This window comes from Thermobia domestica, chromosome 3 (assembly GCF_964235325.1).
Source record: "Thermobia domestica chromosome 3, izTheDome1.hap1.1, whole genome shotgun sequence".
NCBI classification, from domain to species: Eukaryota; Metazoa; Arthropoda; class Insecta; order Zygentoma; family Lepismatidae; genus Thermobia; species Thermobia domestica.
Genome location: NC_137456.1, coordinates 281,333,244 through 281,358,624, shown reverse-complemented (window position 1 = coordinate 281,358,624; position 25,381 = coordinate 281,333,244). Strand labels below are relative to the sequence as shown.

Here is a 25,381-nt window from a genome sequence, read left to right as displayed (position 1 = left end):
TTCGGGTACAAGCTGATGTTAACCGGCTCAACTGAGTGAACAGCTCGAGCCGGCTCGGTTGAGATGAGGCACCGACTCGCCTCAGGTGAGTCATCGGCTCAAGCCGGCTCGGTTGGGCTAAGCCACCAGCTCGGTTCGTTTCGGCTCGAGCCGGCTCGGTTGGACTAAGCCACCAGCTCGGTTCGTTTCAACTCGAGCCGGGCTTGGTTGGATGAGCTATTGGCTTGGCTCGATAGTGAATGAGCTGTGAGTCAAGCCGCTCGAGCCGTTGAGAACCCTACACCCGGGCCGAGCAGTTTTGAACATGTTTAGCCGGCGCCCTCTAACTTTTAACAATTTTTGGTTCGAGCTCGGATACTTGCTTCTCCGGAACTCGAACTCAGAACCTCGTGAACGATGTCCTTGCCTCCTAGACTTCACGACTACCGAGGTCAGCAGTCAACTAGTTTTCAATATTCAGATACAAACTGCCTATCTTTCATGTTTATACACGGTGTTGTTGTTATAATATACCGGTACCCTAATAATAGGGATGGGCACGAGTAGAGTCAAAGGTAACTATCTCGAGTCGAGTTCCGAGTCGAGTCGAGTTTGATAAATGCCTCGCTCGTTCAGCTCATTTTAACTCGTTTTGAAATCATTGCCTGATTAGACTGGAAAGCGAAAGCCATGAGAAAAGTAAACAGTAATGTGGAGTATTTTTAGTGTTGTTCACGAGACAATATTTTTAGTGATGATCGAATCTCGTCTCGATTAACGTGACGGCAATGGATTCTTCTTAACGAAACTGCCTCAAATGTCATGAGCAGCAATATAAGTATATAGTTCTTATCTTCAAGGCAGACCTTTATGGTCGAAGTTTTGAGCCCAAGCAGAAGACCAACCCGGGTAGTGATGTCAACCGGCTTAGCTCTGTTCAACTGAGCGAACAGCTCGAGCCGGCTCGGTTAGGATGAGCCAATCGGCTCGAGCCAGCTCGGTTGGGTGAGCTGTTGGCTCGGCTCAATAGTGAATGAGTTATGAGCGAAGCCGCTCGAGCCGCTGACAACCCTAAACCCGGGCCGAACAGTTTTGAACATGTTTAGCCGGCGCCCTCTAACTTTTAACAACTTTTGGCTCGAGCGCAAATACTTCCTCCTCCGGAACTCAAACCCCGAACCTCGTGAACGATGTCCTTGCCTCCTAGACTCCACGACTACCATGGTCAGCAGTCAACAAGTTTTTAGTATTCAGATACAAACCACGTCTCTTTCATGTTTATACATGGTGTTATAATAATAATAATAATAATAATAATAATAATAATAATAATAATAATAATAATAATAATAATAATAATAATAATAATAATAATAATAATAATAATCTGTAGTAGTAGTAGTAAGTATCATTGTTAATTATATTGTTTATGTAGGATACTTGAAGAAAGTACTTGGAACTACACACAACATTGGCTCGTTTTGGCTCGACTCGACTCGAAACTCGAGTCAAATTCGAGTCGAGTTTCGAGTCAAGTTGGAGGAAATTTTTCGAGCCGAGTTCTCGAGTTGAGCTCAAAGATGTCTGTTTCGAGTCGAGTCGATTTTCAATGAAAACTCGCTTGTGCCCATTCCTATTCTCGATTGCAAAGCATGAAGGGTACTTGTTAGCTTCCACTCAAACTTTACAACTTCCAAAATAACGGATAAACAAAGAACAATACAAAACTTGGCCTTTGTAAAACGCTTAAATTGACGAGATACGACTGATTGATGGACCTGAGCCTAACGTCTCTTTTTAGCATGGAGACTATATAAGACAGGACCTATTAATTAGCCATTTTGCAACTGAGGCTCGCATGAGCCCCTCGTAACTAAGTGGTTAGGATACGCGCCTTTGGCGTGGAAGACCCGGGTATAACTTTCGGCGAGAGTTCATGTGGTTTGAATACCACGTTAAGCTGTAAGTTCAGGTCTCATATAGCCTCGTTGCTGAAAGGAACGCTAAATTGAAATGAAATCTTTGAGTTTTACGTCCCACGGTTATGCCGGTTAGGCTAAAGGAGACGGTGATGATGAGTAATGAATGAAATGGTGGAATGAAGAAAGTGGGAGGAAACGGGAGAACCCCGAGAAAACCCACGCACACGGTGTTTGTCCGCCACAAAGTTCACTTGGCGGGGGCTGGGATCGAGCCCGGGACCCCAAGCACCAGAGGTGAACGCTCTACCACTGAGCCACCGCGGCCCCCAAACGCTAAATTGAAGAAATTATCAAATCAATGATGCTTACGCTTGATTTGATATGCATTCAATCAACTCCGGTTCGATACAAAAAATTAGGGTCGCAATAATTAGATCCCACGCTCTCTGCCCCAAGGGAATGTAAACCAGTGGGGATGTTTTCACAGTTTGCGACCAGGGGATATCGAGGTATGGAATACCACTTGAGTTTAGAGGGGAATCCGAAAGTCCGAAAAATGGCCCACCTGAAAATGCAGTTATAGGTATTTTTTGAATGGAAACTGATTTTTTCGTTTGATTTCCTTTTTTCTTCTTCCTGAAATTTTACTCGTTCGTGCTTAAAGCCCCACTGAGGCTGGCACTTTCTCGGACTATTGACTCGCTATTCATTTATAGGGCTAATGCTTATACGGGCTCGCTCTCTCAATTATTGAGTTTGAGGTCAATTAAAATCAAGCTGGTCTCATAAGTTCGGATATGTCTTTTTCTACAAGGGATAACGAAAGAATAGAACTACTCCCATTCTAAGCAGTTCCGTTCCAATATTGAACCTATTCTAGACATGAGCCTGCAAATTAACGTGGGAGTCAAATCCACGTACCTCCACCGACAAATGAACTTCCTGTATTAAAGATGAGAATCACCGATGATTTCAGATGTGGTAAGGGGGGGAAATTCCCATTGAACTACGAAATTACCCGCAGGGAATATTTCCAATTGTGCTCAACATGGGTTACCAGTATTTTGGCAGTACTAGTTTCATTCCTCATGTATTCGAAGTCCCCCTCAGGGCAAACCTTCTGAAATCACCACTGATCAGAACATTTAAGTCACAAGGGAGATCTCTAGGATTTGAGAAAGTAGTCAATGCCTTTGAGATACTATTTATATTCAACAATCTCAAAGGAGGCACAATAGCAGAGAGCAGGTGTGCTTACAGATCGGTTTTAGGACGCTGATTGGGTGCATGAAACTTTTAGGGGACATAAAAATCCCATATTCGAACTTTAATTATGCCTTAGTGATGCTTTTAAGTACGCTATGAAGGAGAATTTAGCATTAATAATAATTTCAAGATAATTACGTATTATAGCAAAGAGTGTATTCTCTATTGATTGGGAGGACAAAATGTGGCGGAAGGGATGCAGTCAAATTCTGTTTAAAAAGAAAGGGAGTGGTAAATTTGAAAAGATTACGCCCAAAAACTTGGGGAGATGGGCCCCTCTGGTAGAGACCTTGCCTCTTATATTAGGGTTCCTGAGGGACAACCTTGTGTTCAAGGATCTTCCACAGCTTCCTCTCACCCTATTTCATCAGTTCGCCCATTATCATCCACCCGAGTTTACTCCATGTTTCCTTCAGCCTACAGAGTATAACTAGGGCTGCTGTGGTTGAGCAATTTCTCCCCCTTAAATGTAAACCAGTATAATACTACACTAATGAAAAAATTGGAACTACTTATATCTGTCCCCAGCAAAGCTGAAATGATGAGCTCCCTTGTGGGTACATGGTTAGCGTACATGTTTTCGATGCGAGAGATCCGAGTTCGATTCTAGGCGGGGGCTTATGTGGACCGAATTCTACGAAAGGCTGTAGGACTAAGTCCCATATACCCTCGGTGCTGAGAAGGACCGTAAACCCCAACCCAACCCAAACTTTAAAAAACGCTAATGAGCATAACAGCAGGACGATCAACGAATTCACTTCCCTACTAAGGCTGATAACAAGAAATACAAACACACTTTGGTCTATAATTTCAAGGTTCAGAGCAGGGGCTGATCCAGGACCGACTACTGGGGGGGGGGCGATGGGTTGTCATACTGCTACTTTTAAGGGCTCCAAACTTTTGGATGGGTTTTATTTATATATATAAAATAAGAAAGTTTCCTCTTCTGGGGGGGCGATCGCCCCGATCGCCCCCCCCCTGGATCCGCCCCTGGTTCAGAGATACGACTCCTGGAACTGGTTTACGTACTAACAAAAAAAAAAATCTGTTAGTCTTATATAACCGTATACTCTTAATTTTTCACTTGTAAAAACTATTGAATCCAGTAGTCATTTCAAAGGATTCTCCCCGTTGGAACGGAGTTTCTAACATAAAGGGAGTGAAAAATAGTGCTGTGAATATACAGTGCTAACCCATATTGCGCATTAACAGTAATATGGCTTTGGAGGAGAATTTTGTGCTCCGGAAGGGGGGGGGGTATTTCCCATCTCTGAAATCATTACTGATTGAATCACATATGACAAATTTAGATAGATTTCACTATGCTTTTCATTATGCTAAAAGCCAAGACATCTTACAATGGATGTAATGGAACCATGGTTCGATCCCTAGCCATGGTAGTTTGTGACCGACAACGTCGAGTCCGTGGGGTTTCTCCAGGTTCTCTTGTTTCCTCCCATTCTCATTCCATTGATTATTTCACTTTCATTAATCACTCGCCTCGTTTAACCTACACGGTATAATTGTGGAATATAAAACTAAAAATTTTGTTTCAATTTAAAAAGGGCATGGTGAGATACTCACGCAAGTAGTTTCTATAAATGTAATTCGATTACTAAGGTATTTAGAAGTAAGCTTTCGTTACTTTGCTGTTGGCTGTATCCACTCCGTAGGTTCCATTTCTACCACAGAGAAGAGAGATGTATACTGAAACGAACCACGGACTCCGCTCACCATAACATATAATCATTTGTCCAAGACGGAGCTTTCTGAGGAAGTAGCGTACGCAAAGGAGGGTTCCAGATTTTAACCACCTTCAACAATATAATATTAAAAAAAAATAAATAAGCATTTGCCATATTAAGTAAGGTACTCGTATGTATACGAACATCCTAAAACGATAAGAATTCGGAAGCTTGAACCCTTCTTGATGAAAGGCTGTGTACGTCACTGTCTGATGTAACATAATTAAAATTAGAATTTAAAAAAAATTAAGTACATACGAGCATAAAATCTCAAGTTAACGTTTAGCTGTGTTATCTGTAGACTAAACAAACAGATGATTAATGAAGATTAATGATGGAAGAACCAGTGGAATGAAGTTAACAAGAGGAAACTGGAGAACTCGGAGAAAGGACACGCACACGATGTTGTCCGTCACAAACACACACTATCTGGAACTGAACTACAGACTAGCCCTTCGTACCATATGTAAGTACTTTGTATTTCCCTATGTCACCGTGCTTGCTTTAAATCAGAAGAATCCTACATCTCGTAACAAATAATATATTTGAGTTAACGTTCCACGATTATACCCTTTTTACGAAAATAAATCATGGGATAAGAATGTGAGAGGGAACGGTATAAGATGAGAAAACCCACGGACATATTGTTGTCCAAGGGCGCCAATCCTGGCGGGCCGGGGAGCTTCCCCCCCAAAGCTCATGTGGGCCCCCTATTGTATTTATAAATATACAATATTTGGCATAATTTGAATGCAATTTGTCTTAAAATCCTCATATATATATATCTTTTGCACTGAATGGAGTCCCCCCAAATTTACAGAGAAAAAGGTGCCCTTGATGTTGTCCATCGCAAACTCATTTTCTCAGGAATCTAGCCATGGTCCCCTTCAAAGATGAGCGCTCTACCACGAAGCTACCATGTCCTTCCTCCCTATGATTTCTAAATATTTCCTCCGGGGGGATTAATATAAACGGGGAGTAAAAGTAGTACTGCGAAAATATTGGTAACAATCAACGTTGAATACAATCGCAGAAATGGGATAATTTCCCCCAAATCATCTCCCTTGAAATCACTACTGCCTCTCCAACCAAATAATTGTATAAACACTAATCAAAAATCTTGACTGAGTGCCTTGCGATTATCGTTTTCTGGCTTTATACTAGGCCATCTCGTGTAGAAACGAGCTGAATTTTTTCGAGTCTATGTATCATACAAGCTACTACTAAGTATTCATTCATAAAGTTTGCTCGTGTTAAATGTATTGTCAACGTGGCATAAGTAACAATAACAACGAAACAAAAACATGAATTACACCCTCTGACATTTGCAAGATAGTATTGAGAACTTCGAGAAAGCAAACATATGGAACGGAACACAGCCAACATCCCTACAATTACAGCCAGTAGCTGAAAGAGTTTTGTTTCTCACAGTTTACAAACAACCTTCACGCCCACGTTATGTAAGCATAATATCAATACTCACTGTGTGACCTTCGACCTCGGCAGTTGCCTGGTGAAGCTCCAATCAACCTAGACAGAATCACTGATATAGCACTCTGATGATAAGTGTCAACAAGACGAACCCACCAGCCTCTGCTTGCCATTCTGAAAATTCACTTCCACTGACGGTGTACACGCAACAATTACATCACAATACCGGCATCCTGCACTTGACCAAGAACCGTATGTTCACTTCAAAATAAAAACACAACACGGAAGAATAAGCGAGTGGCCGGGTTAGCATTCACAGCTGCCCTCCACTTGTTGCGAACAACCCGTCGTCAATGACGTCGACGCAACGTCGTAACACATTGAACAATTTCAACTGGATGTTATTTTCGCGTTCTCGATCTCATGCCAAAACCACATAAAACAGCAGCACACGCCGGAATACCACCTTGGCAAGCACGTTCTATGCAATTGTTTGGCACACGAACAGGGCATCGCCACACTACTTTTAAAACTGGACGCTGCACTGTTCTGTTACTAACAGCTATTTAACACTAGTCGATTTCTATTGCTCTGAGTTCCACAAAATGGAACCTGGAGGGATTTTTAACCGTTGTCATGGTAACGGGAAGGATGATCGAAGAGAAACGGAACATGAGCGTTCCAGTGACTTTTTCACGGAATCAATATATTTCACTGCTCTCCAATTAACATTCCGATTTGGAACTGCTAAGATTAGCTTTAATATTCAGGCTCTTTTTAATGCGTACCTAATATTTATGACCAATCCACCTGTCAAACTATGCTCTCCGCAGAGAGGAAGTACGAGATACGACCTTGACCCTCCTCAGCCAAGGTTACCATCTCGGTTAATGATTATTCTATTAGAGGGGTCAGTACAGATTCAGTTAAAAAATAACAGATAAGTGTTTCTCAACCTCATGATATTCACACACTGGTTAAGGTTGAGTTGGAATGAAACGAATTTTGCTTCGACTTCTCATGTATTTAATTTATCTTATATCTGAACCAATATATGTTCACTTGATTGATTTGTACTTAAGCCGTTTTGTTAGCAGCACGGGAAATATCAGGTATAAAGTAAGGCCTTCAGTTTAAAGTGCGCTCTGAATCACTGCAAAGCGTTGATGCTCTACCACCGAGAAACATCAAACCCAGCACCTCGTGCACCAAACGGCCAAGCGCTAGCCACTAGACCAGCCAGGAGGGCTATATTGAAATAACGTATTCCTTGTTTGGAACAAAAAAGTCGGTGTCAAATACAGAAGTAGGAGGGGAGAAAATAGAACAGGTGACTAGTTTTCGATACCTGGGTAGTATATTAGTAACGATATGAAATGTGAACGTGAAATAAAAGCCAGGATAGGAATGACGAAAGAAGCCTTTAGGAAGATGAAAATAGTATTTTGTGGGACCTTGAATAAAAAGTTGAGTAAATAAATAATCATACTATGCTTTGTGTGGAGTATTGTACTGCATGGGTCAAAAATATGGACATTACACAAAAGTGATGAAAAACAACTGCAAGCGTTGGAAGTGTGGGTGTGGAGAAGAATACAGAGAAGTAGTTGGGCCTAGCGGGAAACGAATGAGAATGTCAGAAATGGCAGGGGAGAAAGGAACACTTTTAGATATTATTAAGAAGAGAAGAAGAAACTAGTTGGGATATTGGCTCAGAAGAAACTGTATCATGAAGGACATGCTAGAGGGTATGGTGGCAGGAAAGAGAGGGAGAGCGAAGATTATATCGTAATTGATGGGTGATATTAAAGCAGAGGACTCGTACGTGAAGACGAAGAAGTTAGCGGAAGACTGAAGCATGGAAGCTTCTCACAAGGTAACATTCCGATTTGGCGAATTCAATTGCTGAAAACAATTGCTAGTACTGGATTCAGCACCAAAAGAAACAGAAAAAATAGGGTGTTTAGTGGCAGACCGTATATGGGAGATATGGATTTAGGATTTAGATTTCTGGGCTTTCGGCATCTAAGGCCATTTAGCCCGTCACGTTTTGCTGGATGACGTCCCTCGGCGAGCACACAATCCGGGGAAAGGGAAGGAAGAAAGGATTGGGGAAGGAAGGAAGCGACCTGGGACCTATAAGTTAGGTACCACCCCAGCATTTGCCTGGTGTGAATGAGAAAAACCCAGGAAAACCTCATTCAGGGTGGCTGGCCTGAAAAAGCGTTTTACACTTTTTCGACCGAGTGCCCCCACCGGGAATCGAACCCGGGACCACTCGAGAGCGTTAGCGACTATGCTACGCGGGGCTACGTGGTGGGAGAAAATGAGGGCGAGGTGCGAAAATAGAAATTAGAAAATGTCTAGAAATGCCATGTTAATTTTGAAACGAGTAGAGGGATTGAGGTCAAATGTTGGATATGAGGAATGCCTGTACAGCTCCACTGAATATATGTAATGTGAATCATGGGGGCACCTGAAAGGCCACCATGTTGAAATTAGCACAAGAAGAATATACGGAAAAGGGGTCATGTGACAAGGCTCTTGACGCACACCGTCTATTGAAATTAATAGTAGCCAATACAATTTTAGACTTTTGTAACAGGAGGCGTTCCAAGCTATGGCAATGTAGCAATCTAGGATCTTATAACATACGTCAAAGTTTCACCACCCCTACTCTGCCCAATAAGATATCAATGTTTTGAGCCAACAATCATGGCGGAGACGAAAGTAGTCAATCAGACCATGCCGAAAACGAGCCAATCAGACTTGCCGAGCCTCGGTTGTTTTTTTGCTTCATTAATGTAATAGGATGAAGATACATATAGGCAGATCCTCTATTTTATAACATCCTTGGTAGCAATACTGTCGTAAAGGTGGCGTGAATGAACAACCACAAACGTAAATGAGGCTACGTTCCAGCCAACAAACGTCCCAATCCACCCACTATTTGTTCATATGCTGGTAAAAGTGCAAATGTGACCAGGGACAACCTGAAAGAGTTCATGACTGACATTTTCTGGCCTTTAATAGAGCAGATAAAACTGATGCTCCTCGTTGATTCATGGAGAACCAATAAAGATGAAAAGTTGGTGCAGAAACCGGACAATGTTGAACTTACCCAATTAATTGTCCCTGATGGTTGCACGTCACTCATACAAACGTTGGATGTGTTCTTAAGTCCGTATAAGAATTTCATATAATATATAATATACACCGTTTATCCGTCATCAGACTTCAAAATATGACAACGAGACAATTTCATTAACTTGCAATCACTCAGCTACTTCCAGTTTACAGCACCAAGGTTCCAAGCTATGATTAGAAATGCTTTCTACAAACTGGATATTTGCAAACAGTACCTGACGCATTCATGACACCTGTAAACTATTGCTTCAATTTCAATACCGGACACAGCTATGATGACGAGCCCGATTGTCCATCTTTACCTATATTTGTATCAAGCGCACAATCAGTCTTAAGTTTTATAACAGTTGCAATTAAACAGAGGTCTCAAACTGTATTGGCCATTATTGATTTCAATAGACGGCGTGCGTCAAAAGCCATACGTCACATGACACCTTTTCCGTATATTGTTATTGCGCTAATTCCAATATGGTGGCTTTCAGATACCTTCCATGATGCACATTACGTCTGTTCAGTGGAGCTCCACATGCATTCCTCATTCCCAACATTTGACCTTAATCCCTCTACTCGTTTCAAAATTAACATAGCATTTCTAGACATTTTCTACGTTCTATCTTTGCAATTTGCCCTCACTTTTCTTTCACCCTGTATACGGTCTGCCACTAAACACCTTTTTTTTCTCTGTTTCTTTCAGTGCTGAATCCAGTGCTAGCAATCATTTTTAGCAATTAAATTCACCAAATCGGAATGTTTCCTTGTCAGTTACAGCAAGTGACCTGCCAATACTGGCAGAACACCTATGATGATAATGATTGTTAAGTATTGAGAACTGGACAAGCTGAAACGTTAATATAATTTCACGGCAGTTGAAATATATGATCTGTGTAATCCAGCAGAAACACACCCTCGACAAGTGTGTTATGGCGGTCAGGATTTGTATATAATAAAGGTGATTCCTCAGAGAAACACTTAATATTTCATCATTAAGCGCTTCCGGGTATTCGAACAGTCATGTGTGGATCTTTGGTTGAGCGGTTTTCTCGGGTTTGAGTGTTTCATTATTAAGAAAAAGGTTTGTGAGGTAATGAACGCCTCTAAATGATAATCCTAATAGTAAATAGCAAATATTTCACTAGTCTGTGCGTCAGATTAATCATAATAATAAACAATTACACTAATAGATGTCCTACTTACACTAACGCTTACGTGTACTTAAAAAAATAGGGTCTTGAATAATTGTTTAAATATGGTATGGGGTTCGGGTGGTGGATGGGCACACTAAAAGAAATTAAATGGAATCAGAGCTACTATTAAACATGATTTTAAACCTCTAATGTACTGTTGGCCGAAGCCTCTGGTGGAACATAATAATATACGCGCTGCTAATATTGGTAACTTCTGATCTAAGAGGAACGGGAATTCTCCTTTAATGGAGAATGGCGGAAACTTTGTAACGAGGAACTGCATAATTTGCACCGTTTACCAAAATTATTATTAGGGTTATCAAGTCTAGGAGAGACAGGTGGGCAGGTCATGTAGCCAGAATGGAAGAAAGCAGGAACGCTTTCGAAGTTTTAACTAGAAATCCAATCGGAAAAAAACCATTAGGAAGACCTAGGCGCAGATAGGAGGACAATATTAAAATGCATCTCACAGAAATAGGAATACAAATTAGAAACTAGATCCAGTTGGTTATGGACAGAGGTCACTGGAGCGTTTTTGTGAACCTCCGGGTTCCATAGACCACAGGCCATCTGAGGCTTGTATACCGTAGTCACAAGAAACACGGATGTACACACACTACTATCGCTACATCACCTTTAGCCCGTAATTTCGAACCATGGGCAACTTTACTCTGTACCAATTTCTTTGACGTAGGGAGAACATAGTTCGCTGCAAAATATCTCTCTTTTTTAAGTTCTATATCCCACGGTTATGCCGGCTAGGCTAAAGGAGACAGTGGTGAAGAGAAATGACTGAAATGGTGGAATGAAGAAAATGGGAGGAAACGGGAGAACCCCGAGAAAACTCAGGCACATTGTGTCTGTTCACCACAAAGGTCACTTGGCGCGAGGTGGGCTCAAATCAAGGACCCGATGCACAAGAGGAGAACACTCTACCACTGAGACACTGCGTTGCAAAATATACTGAAAGCTGTAGTTCAATTTATCAATTCGTTCAGACGTTATTGATCAGGAAAGAATTTAGTTTTCACAGTCAGTGAGTCTAGAAGAAATCTGGTATTATCAAAACTTAACGATAGGCCTAATTCTTTGTTAATCGCTGTTGTTTCTTATCGTTTGCAATTTACTGTATTTATTTCACTGGAATTTTCGGTGGATTTCTCGAAGAAATAACAAAAAAAAAAAAAAAAAAAAAAAAACTTGACATTAGTCGATGAAAAATAAATGAGTAAAATAAGATAAAAATGAAATAAAATCTTTAATCTGATGTCTCACCGTTAGTTCAACGAGAAGAATGATTACTGAAAGTGAAAATTATGAATCTTTGGAACGAAAATGTGGGAGGAAATGCGAGAACTGCAACAGAAACCACGAATATAATTATGTCCAAACTATAAACTAACATGGTCTGGGATCGGACCAGGAGTCCCTCGCACCAGAGGAAACCGCTCTACCACTGACGACCGTACAACCCCTAACAGCACAATTACATAGCAGGCATATGCCGATCATGTTCCCCCAGATACATGGAAATGTGCCCAGTATGTGCCTTATGTAACTATGAGAGAGAAATAACATGGATGGTAAGTGATAGTCACAGTCTATGTCCGGTGGGGGGCGCGGTGGCTCAGTGGTAGAGCATTGACCTCCGGACCATTTGAAAGTGAATATGGAAGAACCATGAAATAAAGTAAAGAGACACGCGTCATTTTGTTATAAAATTACATGGCCAGAGGATTTTATCTGATCCCGAATGGTTATCGACGAATATACAGTATTACAAGAGCACTCTGATTAGCCAAATTTAAAAGACTCCAAGGATGTCTCTCTACAAGCGACGTTTTCTTCATCGCCTTCGTGGGCAAGTCGGAAGAGTACCCGTCTAATCAAAGGGTTGGTTGTTCGCACCCACCTCCGGCCCACCCACTTTTTTTTTTACTTTTTAAAAGTATTTTTTAGGCTCACCTTAATGTAAACAAATTACGCATAAGGGAGATTTAATATATTTTGGGGGAGTAATTTTCGCTTACGGTATGGGAAAGAACATACCTAGATCATACTAGGTAAGTTCCCCAGGTACACATGTCAGACATGTGCCTAGGGGCGGACATAGACTGTGACTATCACTTGCCATCCGTGTGTTTTCCTCTCTCAGAGGTACATAAGGCACATACTGTACACATTCCCATGTACCTGAGGAAACATGATAGGCATATGCCTGCTATGTGATTGTGCTGTTAGGGTGGTAAGGTAGGGCAGGGTTGGTAATTGAATAGGTATTTACTTATTGATACAATAATTTCACAATAAAATCGAAAGCCAAGTACAATATATATGGATAAATTATCAGAGCGTTAAGATGGTAACAATACAACTTGAAATTATATACGAGGGTCACTACGAAAGTTTTGAGATACGCTTTGTTGTGGCACAGTATTTGAATTCCAACAATTGCGTTCGGTAGTTGTATCCAGAGCAAAAGAAGCAAAGCAAGTTTCAACTAGCCTCGCTTATCGGCGTAGCCGTATCGCCTTCACTTGAGCAGTATTCGGCTGTCTAGAATGGAACTCGAAAGGGGACATTTTGGGGCAATGATCCTTTACGATTTCAAAAGTGGTTTGAACGAGACAGAAAGCCTTGACCGTTTGCAGGGGACATTTGGGAACCTTGCTCCTTCCCGTGCTACAATTTTTCGGTGGTTTGGTGAATTCAGAAGAGGCCGGACATCGCTTAAAGATGGAGAGAGAGCTGGACGTTCGGCAACAGCTGTGTCAGATGAAAACATTGCCACTGTGGAACAAATGATTCGAGAAAAATCCTCGAACAACTTTCAAGGACATTGAATCTACAGTGAACATTGGATCGCCAGATGTAACAAAAATTCTTAATGATCATCTTCGGCTCAGGAAGGTTTCATCTCGTTGGGTGCCTCACACTTTGAACAGCAGAAGCGCATGCGTGTAGAATGGTGTGAAGAAATGCTTGCAAGATTTGATAGAGGCAATTCTCGATGCGTCTCTGACATTGTTACTGGTGATGCGACTTGGATCTATCAATTTGATCCTGAAAATAAACGCCAGTCTACAGTTTGGATCTTTCCAGACGAAAATCCACCCACGAAAGTGAAGCGACCGCGAAATGTGGGGAAGAAGATGGTCGCAACTTTCTTCTCCAAATCTGGCCATGCTGCAACTGTTCCACTTGAAGAACAAAGGACTGTTACTGCTCAGTGGTACACCACTGTTTGCCTAACAAAAGTGTTCCAGAAGCTTCTGGAACGGCGTCCAAGAATTGGATTGCGTGGGATCCTGCATCATGACAACGCACTCGCACACACGGCTAACATCACAATTCAGGTGTTAGAATCTACGGAGGTCAAACTTATGACTCATCCACCGTATGTGCGAGTGCGTATGTGCTAGTGTCACTGACCTAGCCCCGTGTGATTTTTTTCTGTTCCCCAGGATCAAAGATCGCATGCGTGGGAAGAGATTTTGCAGCCCTGAAGAAGCTGCACTCCAGGAGGGGCCACAGTTGATGGTAGGGATTTCTGGAGGGAATTTTCCCGACATTCTCCCAATTTTCCCTGTTCAAGTACTTTATGGGCCCCAATACGTAGCACCTCTGGAAAGCTTCTTTCAAGCTGAAGAGAATGAACTATAAACCATGACTTTCCAATGAACAGTGTTGATGCAATAGCTATTTCACTGCGAGTCTACGATTTTCTGTATACGAACAGGATTAATGGGTCCCATGGACTTATCCCATTGTCCACGGCACCTAATTTTTTGTGCATGAACATATCTTTGTTATGTTTATCAGATAGACTAGGTTTGATTCGGATGTCTGGATGACACGTTCATATCCGTTCCTTGTTACATAATCCCAAAATGGCTGCTATGTTATTGTTCTTATCATCTATTTATTCGTCTCGCCTACGGAAACCGATTCATAGAGTGGCAACCTGCTTGGCTGCCAGCCCGTAGCTCGCCGGCACATTGTTACGGCGAAACCTACATGGGCGCGCACGCACTTATATGTTTCTTTTTGCTAGTAGTAGTAGTAGACAGTGATATAACAAGCGGTTGCCACATCATCAGTCTCTAAGAAAGCAAGAGGAATTGCGTTCTAAGCGTTAATGGCTATCTTAGTAGGTATTCACATTTTTTAAAGAACAGGGGAGAGAGAGAAACTAACAGATGCGGCAGTGAAACGGGCGATTTTGAAACCTCCACCAGCGATACAAATTTATTCAGAGCGATATAAAAGAATTACAACATGAATTTACAATGCTTACAATTTGTGAGAAATATTTCTGAACAACTTGCACAACTTTCACAGACATGTTACGACACAAAATGACCATCATTTGAAAATGACATCACATAGGTGGTTACCCTTTTCCAGCACACGCGTTTCGCACTTTCACCCCTCTTTCTCATCACATTGCCCGTTTCCTCAAAGTTCCGTACCCACAATTTGATAGAATGCCCCGACGGAACTGGGGAATGACATGGGAGATTGTAATGCGCACGAAATACACGCTGCGCGGCCATGTAGTTGTCGTTGTTTCTGTAGAACGCCTTCACAGCAAAAGCGCATTGTTCACCGGTGCACAACGCCATCTCAACTGAACACCGATATTACATCAGGGTCAATGGCAAAGGTTTGTTGTCCAGATGGCACCACTCACGTTTTCTGACGATTCCTAACATAACTTACTATTTCCAGGGTTTCAAAATCGCCCGTTTCACTGCCGCATCTGTTAGTGCCATGAAAGGAAGATAATAAACTGTAAACTTATTATTTTAAATTAGTTTATACATGTTATATTAACTTTCTTTATTAATGTTGTAGGGCTACCGCCGGTAGCCTTGGTTGCCCATAAAATGCGCCACTGCGAAACAGGTGTTGTCCATAAAATATATACATATCTACTAATAAGTAATTTTATACTTTGATCTCAGGCGTTTTTGATGGGCAACTGTGATTCGGATCTTTCTGTCCTTGCCTCTTTGTCGAGGTCCTTCTGACATAGATTCATGCATCACGCCCCTTCCATCCATGAAGGGTTAAATTAACTGGTAACTAATGCACGTATAGCAGTGTTCACTCAGAAGAGGGCTTCCGAATATATATATATATATATATATATATATATATATATATATATATATATATATAGAGAGAGAGAGAGAGAGAGAGAGAGAGAGAGAGAGTGGCGGATCCAGGATATGATCAAGGGAGGGGCTAAACCATAGTTTGCCGCTTTATCCAGTGTAAAACATGATTGAAGTCCATTTTATCCAGTGTATACCTGAGGGTCAAGGCGGGGGGAGGGCTGTAGCCCCTATAGCCCTTCCCCTTGGATCCGCCCTTATATATATATATATATATATTGTAAGGATCCCCACCTTACAGTGTGAGCACATGTTATACAAGCAACACGTGCTATTGTACATAAGCAACAGACAATATACAAAATCAGGAAGACACGAAGAACAGCACGACAGGAACCGAAGAGGAACGAGCCACCTGAAAACGGCCTGTAAAAGTGGAGTCAAAGAAGACGGAGGCATCCGTTGACCACTGATCGGTAACCCATACCTGGTCTGGAGGTCGCCTTGGACGAAGTAGCACTACCTTGTTAAAATCCCTGGAGTCTGTATTTAGCGAAGGGGATTCCTAAGAGCATTTGCACACGTCCCCGGCAATGCCGGAACCGGGGCTGCTTTGAACACGCAGCCGGCAAAACCGGTTCCGGCTCCGGCAATGTCGGTGCCGGCGCTGCTTTGCACACACACTCCGGTAATGCCGGTGCCGAAAAGTGGTTTGAGTTTGAACGTGAAGGAGAGAATAGAGTCCAGCAATAAATAAACGACATCTCCTTGCCTTGCTGTACTTACGGCGAAGAAAGAGGAAACAAAGCAGCATTAGAAAGATTTGGATCCAATCATTGTTGACAGTGCGTCATGTGAAAGTTTGTTTTATACATTATATAAAAAGCTGCGGAAATATGATTCGAAATTTTTAAATTACTTTCGCATGTCTAAACAAACGTTCGATTGCTTAGTACAACGAATTAGTAATCATATTCAGCGCTATTCAGTTTTTTTTTTTTTTTTTTTTTTTTTTTTTTTTTTTTTTTTTTTGCAAGAGCCGTGTAATATTACAGACTGACTTGAATAAATGGAAGGGTCGTTCAATCGTCTGAGAAACAGCTCAATGCAAAGAACAAGGTTAATTGTATTACATCAATCAAGTGACGTAGGAGCATTAACGTCTAAATTCCCAAATATCTTTTGTTTAGTACACAAAGGTATATTGTAAATTGGTCCATATATAGGCCTAATCAAAAGCATTCGCAGAAAAACATGGCTAAATTAATAATTTTGACAAGTCACAATAGGTAGTAACCCTATACTTAAACCCACAATCCAATAGTGGCAAATTGTCAAGAATTTGCGAAAACTGGTGGCAAATTGTTCGCCTTGTCAAATTTTGGTGGCAAATTGACCGCTGGTAAATTGTCCGTACCCCGAAGAAAACATCGAAGTAGCCCATTTCTATGTCTTCGATTGTAGATTTTATTTTCATTTACATATAATCTACATTTTATGTATCAACTGTAAGTAAACAGAAAGCGTTTGAATCACTATTGTTTTATATTATTCTATACATACCTGTCGCTTCTCGTTTCTTTCTGTCCATAGTGTCGAAGTCTTGTGCAAGGTTTGTATATAGGCCTACTTCTTTTCAGGCTTTCTGCTTTTCGACCTTGTCTTGATATGAGTCTGTAGTCTTGTCCCATAGACAAGGTCTCATTTCCACTAATTCAATGAAATTCGAAACATGAAACACTTCAGTCATTGTCACTCGATGAACGATGAAATGAATTGTCACTGAAGCAAGACTTCAGTGCACTGCAGAAAACAATCCACTAAATCAAAAAGCTACTTCAAGCGGAAATAAGTAACATGTAGCTACACGCACGCAGAAAGTATGGCACTCCAGAATGGGTTCATAAAAATGCTAAACGTCAGTTTAATCCACCCCTTTCCAACTTGACCTACTTCTGTCCTCGATCCCCTGCGGGCTTGCATAGTTGCAAATAGATAGACGAATCGAGTACCGTACATTCTTGGAATCGAACGGAGGAAACGGAACTAAATTATAATTTTCTTCAGCATAGGAGGATTTTTTTCCAGGGGAGATTTTGTTCTAGATAGGCCTACATATGTAGTATGCCCGATATAACATTCATAGATAACGTTTTGCAATGCATCTTGCATCTTGTAAAACAAAAACAGGCTATTTCGGCTAGTAGCCTGTTGTGATGATAATCATTAAATCAAGTCATACTGCTATACAAGATACTTTTCTTTATGCATTCCTTTCCCTCTTTCAACGAACACCTCCCCCCTTCCAAATTACGTACTATGATCTTGCAGGAGCCAAGAAAGACAATCCACACAAAAGGAAAATGCTTAGGAGAAACCTAATCGCTATCAATGATTGATGCAAGGAGTCCTACAAACTATTATTTCTCTTATATTTTCCCCTCGGGAGAGACTAAACAGAAGATCGAAAGAACAAGGTTATTTGCTCTTTGTCTGTGTGGATTTGTGCGCACTAGGTATATGGCCTTCGTTTGGTTTCTTTCTCTCTTTTTTCACTTTTGTTGCCATAATTTTAACATCTATTTAAATTTTTCAAAATTGAAACAGGCTGAGATCACGCTACTTAAAATAATAATAATAATAATAATAATAATAATAATAATAATAATAATAATAATAATAATAATAATAATAATAATAATAATAATAATAATAGGTTCTGGAAAGGTAACATCTGCCTATTCACTCAGTCCACAATCGTTCTATGCAATAAATGTCAAACAAGACAGAGTACATGAATATTTTTATTATGATCTATAGTGTAAAGCAGCATGCAACCACAAGAATGGAAATTTTCTTGTTTTGTTTGTGATTTTTAAGTTCTTTCTGTAGTTGTGTTGTAGTTTTTATTTACTTTTATTTTATTTACAACCTTTGTTATGCTTGGGAATGCCTACTTCTTCGATTATGATGGATATTTAAACCCTTGTTTTCTTATTATGAAGGTTATTTATACCCTGCATACTGAGTTGCATAATTAACAGGATAAGCACTGGGCAACTATCCTAGGTTCATAATTTCTTCGTATCTCCATTTTGTTCACTTCCGCCATGTTGATTTTTAAATTATGACTTCATATATGCTAAGACATATTCTCTATCAAAACGAATCCAACAACCCGTTTGTTTAAATCGTTTAAGTAAGTAATCGTGCTGAAGGGGTTTCTGTATAGCATTCCTTCCTTCACCTCTGGTCATAAGAAGATTTAAAGCTTTGTAGACACAAAGACTATTTTGTATTATTTTTGTAAACTGAATAGGTGAAGGGCTAGAATCCCGGACTATCATTGTCTCTACCAGCGGCGTATTTATGAGAGGCTTTCGGGCTTATGCTCCCCCGAAATTTTATTTACTATATTAAAGTAAACGTAATATCTTGCAGAAGTTTCAATTTCCAGGACTAAAGTTAGCCAAGCCACCCGAAACAAAATCATAAATACGCCACACAAATGCAATATTAAAGAAACGATTGTGTTTTGTTACGATGTGCATTAAACTTTATTTTTAAAAAAGTTACATTCAAGTACAACACATACATATTCGACAAATTACAAAAAGAAATAAAAGAAGGAAAATAAAAATAGAGCCAAAAATGAAAGAATCCTATATTGACATTACGTTGAGTACATTTCAAATTTGGGATAATCCGTTTAACTTACGAAGTAGTTCATAGATGGCAGCACATTCAAAATGACTGTAAACGATGGGAGAAATGTTTGCAAATATACTATATTTTGCGAATAAATTTTTAATTGTTATTTACACTTAATTTATTTCTAAGTTGTATAAATAAAATGAAAAAAGTTGACAGTGTTTGTGTATAACACAAAATAAATTTAAAATACTACTAAACTGTAGACAACGTGGAATATGTTTAGAATTCAATATAACTTATTTGGCGTCACTAAATTACACTGTAAAATTTTTGGAGAAGTAGAATGGGTAATTTAAGCCCCTGCTTCATGTTTAGCTTGAAATGTCATTGTTAAGAAACGGAAAATCCTTAGCATTGGTTTGGGGGGAAAATGCTGTAAAATGGGAAATTCTGTCAACATTCTTCCTTTTCATGTCTCTTTTTTTCACATCTTGTCTTCATCTCTTTGTAACACATGGATTGGAAGAACCAGTACTGCAAGAGAGGTTTATAAACCGAACCAAATGTGAACTGATTGTTAATCGCGCCAATATCCAGTGATGCCAACCTGACACTTTACAAAATCCCATCTTGAGAGACAGAAATCCATTTTGCACTTGAATTTCCCACGTTATACTAATTACAAAAATATTTAAAACTTATAAAATATTAAAAATGAAGCTATTCTGTGACACTAATTTTCTTAGTAAGTTAACTGTTAACTTTGATCTTCTATATTTAGGAATAGTTTGGGAATAACATCTTTCCTATTTTTGTGTCAGGATTTAAAGGGTATCATCACGCCATTGTGCCATTATCTTCTACTCAACGTAATAATAGATACACTTTATTCTCCACTGAAGAATCTCCACTCATTTCATGTAGGGCCCTTTCGAGGTTGGTTGTTTCTCGTTTGCTGTTTTACTTTCTTCCGTTTTTTTTTTTTATTTTTATTTATTTATTACTAGAACACAATTTGCGTTTCTTGCTTGCTTTTTGAGAATACTAAGTCACTGCACAAAATCACACCCGTACTAGCATGCATTGTTTCGATGATAAAATTTCACAATTAAGACTGGTCAAAATTTATAAACTGGGACGAAAATTTAAACTTGTTTCCCAAATTGCTATGCAAGAATTAAAAAAAAAAAAAAACTAATACATATGGGCGGATCCAAGAGAGGCTATATCTTCCCTTGACGCTCAGGTATACACTGGATAAAATGGGCTTCAATCCTGATTTACACTGCATAAAGCGGCAAACTATGGTTAAGCCCCTCGTTTCATCATATCTTGGATCTGCCACGATATATATATATATGATAGATTTTGTTTTAAAATACATTTATTTTTTTGTAAGTTGGAAATCTATCTACGTCAGCCACTTTTCAATAAAACGGATGATGACCAATATAGACAGGTTTCATTGTACTGTGAATGATGTAGCTAGAACATCGTACTTTCCACCCGTACAAACAACCTACAAATAGTGTTTAGGCTAGCCGTTATTTGAAAAGAAGCAAAGGAATTGCTGTACGTAAAAAAAAAAAAAAAAAAAAAAAAAAAAAAAAAAAAAGTACCGCGTTCTTTATAGTTTTTTTTTTTTAATTACAATCTTTAGACAACCACTAATTGCGATCAACATCATCTCCACCCACACGTTACTGCTAATAAGAGTGGTGTTAGCCAAGAACTCGACCAGGGTTGCCATGGATTTTTCAAATCGATTTTCCCTGATAATTCGAGGTTTTCCAGGCAAGATCTATTATTTTCCAGACATAATTTCTTCCTCCAAAGAATGAATGAATGGAAAGCTCTCCACAACATCCACCCACTGCCTTCCATTCATTTATTTTTTTCCTTTTGTAAATACATAATTAACAAGATTTAAATTTCTGATATCTCTCTTTCATTACAATAAAATTACAGTACCGTACTTATGATTGCAGTTTACATAAATAGTTTCTGTTATGGAACTTCACACTAAACAAATTACTACTGCATGTTTCCTTTGTTTCCACAGTTCTCAACCTTAGAAATGCTTTCAAGGTCTCAATTTCATGTTCCAAATTTTGCATTCAATGGAAGTCTCTAATAAAAATTTTGCTTCCTTTTTATCTAAAATGGTAATATGATCAGCTATGCGCTTATTTTCCTTTTTCTTTAATTCGTTTGCAGTGGTTTTCGTCCTTCTCCTTTGCACGGCTTCTCCATAACATGCGTATGATCCACGTACGTACTGAAGCATTTTTGTCTATATAAATACCAAGGGACCCTCCAGCACATTGTATAGTATCATGAACAACTCGTAAATTCACCAAAGATTCTTCATAATATTTTCTACCAGCATGTCATTGTTAACTGAGAAATCCTTCTCAACGGAAGTATTTCCATGGGAAAGGAAAAGTAACATTGTAATTATGTCCCACGAATCAACGAATTCACAATTATCAAGTAGATTGCAATAAAAGACATTTAACCTATCTGTGTATACATTAAATGATTCGAATTTCTTCTTCTCTTTTATTGCTGAAATACGTAATTTGGAAAATTGATGTTTTATTTGTTCAGCTTTGGCAGCTACAACTATATTCTTGTTATGGAGTTACTCAAGAACATTATACATGGTCCCTTCGCTTATACTTTGGTTAGGACAAATTTTATTTAGAATTTGGCACTATATGGCCAAATATGGCAGATTTTGCACTATTTTGTGTTTTAATGGGTATTTTTAAATCATTTTTAAAGTTCTTTTTAAAAAATTAATGCCATCAGTATACAAAATTTCCTGACATTTCCAAGTTTTCCCTGACACAAATCAATTTCCCTGACATTTCAAGATTTTTCAGATTTTCCAGGTCGCTGGCAAGCCTGTCGACGTTGCCTGTTCTTTACCTCATACATTCACCGGATTCATTGTCATCACACTGCGTCTTGTTCTCAAAATTAAAACCTGCTCTCAAATCCTGCCCTTCTGAATACTTTGATTCCATAATGGAAAACAGATTTTTTGTGGCCATATGGTTTGCGTACATTTCCTCGACATGGGAGATGGGGGTTCGATTCTCGGCGGGAGCTCATGTGATTCGGATCTCAAGTTAAGCTGTAGGTCCACGTCTCATATAGCCTCGCTGCTGAACGGAATGCTAAGCCTCAACTTAACGGAAATTTGCGAACAGAGTTGCGCAGTGTTCCGAAAGAAGAGTTCGTTCCTTACTGGATTCCGTGTATAGACTTAGGAACGGACACTTTGAAGAAGACAAAATTGACTAGCTTCTAGATAAGCGTTAATAACTTATATTTGCAAAGTTCACTAACCTCCCAGCACAGATCTCGTATAGTATCGATATTTTCTTTTCAAGTTGTATGCGTTTATATTTCCACAATATACATGTTTATATTTAAAAAAAAAACACTTCTAAATGTGATGTTGGAAGAACACGGAGGAAATAAAATGGAAGGAGAGAGTAAAAATGACGATATTTTAAGAAGGGTAGGAGAGAAGAGGACACTTTTAACTAACATCCTTTATAGGAAGACCGAATGAACACATCTTGTGAACAAATAGTTTTCTTCATAACGCCATTGAGGGAAATATGGAAGGAAACCGAGGAGTAGGAAGAACTAAATCACAACTGATCAATGATTTGAAAAACAGAAGAAAATATGGAAACTTAAAAAGAGGAAGCTGAAGATCGGAAACGTAATTCTTCGATTTTAGACACGAACTTAGAAGGGAAAAAAAGCTCCTATTATTAGTCTTAGGGCCAGACCAACAGGCAGAATACTTAGTAATAAGTATTTTGAGCAAAGTTGCCCTTCAAAAACCGATTTTCCTAGACACAGGCTCGTAGCCAGGATTTCGTGAAGGGGGGGTCCGTGACATGAAATACTGTGGTCATCACACCAGGGGCTTGATCACTCTAAATTATTTTACTGGAACATATATTGGTTCGTTTAGCCAGGATTTCGTAACGGGAGGGGGAGGGAGCGTGACATGAAATTCTGAAGGCCCAGGAGCTCGAACAGTCTAACTATCAACATATATTGGTTTATTAGGAGTATTTGTCTAGCATATTTATCTTGGTAAGTATTTTAATAACAAACTATGAAGAAATCTTGAGTAAAATAATAATAATAATAATAATAATAATAATAATAATAATAAAACGCATTGAAGAAGATTTTACAATATTTACGTCCTTCCTCTGTGTATTCAAATATAACAATTTTCCTTTCATTATGACCTCAACTATTATAAAAAGTACATATTCACTATTATAAACAGTACTTCAATAAAGTAAAGAGTATTTCAATAATGTCTTATAAAATATTTTACAATATCTGCGTTCCTTTCTCTGTCGAATCAAATGTTAACAACTTTCTTTCCAAGTAAATTTTTGTTTTTATTATTCCGTCAACTACTGTCGGTTCGAAATGACAGGTTAAAGGAGCAGTAGAAAATTGTTTTTGAAATAACATGTTTGATACTGCAAGGATACGATGACGAAAAATTATGATAAAAAATGTTACTCAACAGCACTATGCATTCGGAAGTTTGAAATCTCTCTGACTAGTAGCAGAAATTCTGAGAATTCCGTAACTTTTCTAGAAATTTCAAATTCCCTGACTCTTCCAGGATATCTTGCTCACCTCGCCACCAAGTATTGCAAGTAATACAAATCTCCTCACAAGAAAGAGTAACCAAAAGCTTCATGTAGCTTTTAACTTTTAACGCTGATCCTTCTTTTTCTCATTTCATTTTGTTTCATCCTTCCTTTATTTTTTAATTTCTGGTCTCGAAGGGGGTCCTCGGCTACGTGCCTGCTAGACACCTATTGAAACGTAAGTATCCTAGACACCTATTGCAACGTAAGTATGCACCTAGTATAGTCCACAAATTTTTAATTGTGTATGCATTTTCTTTTGATTATTATTTCAAGGGAACTGCGGATTCCCTGCGAGTATCTCGAACTTTTCACATCTCTCCTAAAAGTGATGCTGGGTAGTTGGAGCGTGGATCGTTAGTTCTAAAAACAAAATACAATTTCAACAAAAAGTGAAACACTTCAGTGGCTGGTTTTCTTCGCTGGTCTAGTGGCTATCAACAAGTATGAGGCTCCGATGCATGGGATCCTGGGTTCCATTACTAGTGAGAGAGAAGTGAATGCGTTATGATAGTTCGTATTCCATCTTAAATTGTAGGCTCTCGTCTTATATAGCTTCAGTATTCAAAATGAAAGCTAAGTTTTAATAAACAAACAACTTCAGTGATAACGTTTGGTCTCTCAGACCAATTATTATGGAGAAGGCAATTTACTTGGCAACATTGCATAATCTCTGTTCTTCCATTACTTCTTTTGTCGAGTGGTTCGATTCCCGGTGGGGACATTCGGTCGCAAAGTTTAAAGCTTTTTCAGGTCAGCCATCCTGAGTGAGGTTTTTTCCTCATTTCCACCAGGCAAATGTCGGGATAGTACCTAACACACAGGTCCCAGGCTACTTCCTTCCTTTCCTTTCCTCGGGTTGTGTGATCGCCGAGAGACTTCATTCCTCATACGCGAAGGGCGAATATGGTCGTAGATGCCAAAAGCCCAGACATCTAATTTCTAATTTCTACCTTTTTGGTCAGTTACTTAGAAATGTAATTATGTAGTTGGTATGTACGATGCAACGATGCAATTCTTAACAGATTACGTCTGACAGGTTCAACTCATGTGATGATGTTAGTATTTCATGATATTTCTGAGTGATATTTAGTTTGATCTTCCACTGGCATCTCTGGCATGTAAAATTTGGGAGGAGACATCAAAGAAAGTGATTTAAATGATACTCCCTACCCCAACCTGCTTATTATTTTCGATTCAATTTCTTACCTTTCTGCTTACCTTCAC

General features: G+C 39.4%; 1 protein-coding gene across 11 annotated transcripts in view; it reads right to left on the bottom strand.

Annotated features, from left to right (window-relative positions):
* The window catches only part of ATP8A (ATPase phospholipid transporting 8A1), a 777,495-nt gene that overhangs the window by 224,560 nt on the left and 527,554 nt on the right, over nucleotides 1-25,381 (bottom strand). Inside the window, exon 1 of one of the 11 annotated variants that reach the window (XM_081752485.1) lies at nucleotides 17,358-17,497. The exons of 9 other annotated variants lie outside the window; for them this stretch is intronic. In XM_081752485.1, the coding sequence (XP_081608611.1) occupies nucleotides 17,358-17,385 (28 nt within the window). In that variant the 5' untranslated portion in view covers nucleotides 17,386-17,497. Of the gene's footprint in view, nucleotides 1-6,395; nucleotides 6,795-17,357; nucleotides 17,498-25,381 lie in introns of those variants that run through there. One more of the 11 variants, XM_081752480.1, reaches the window with a different exon arrangement.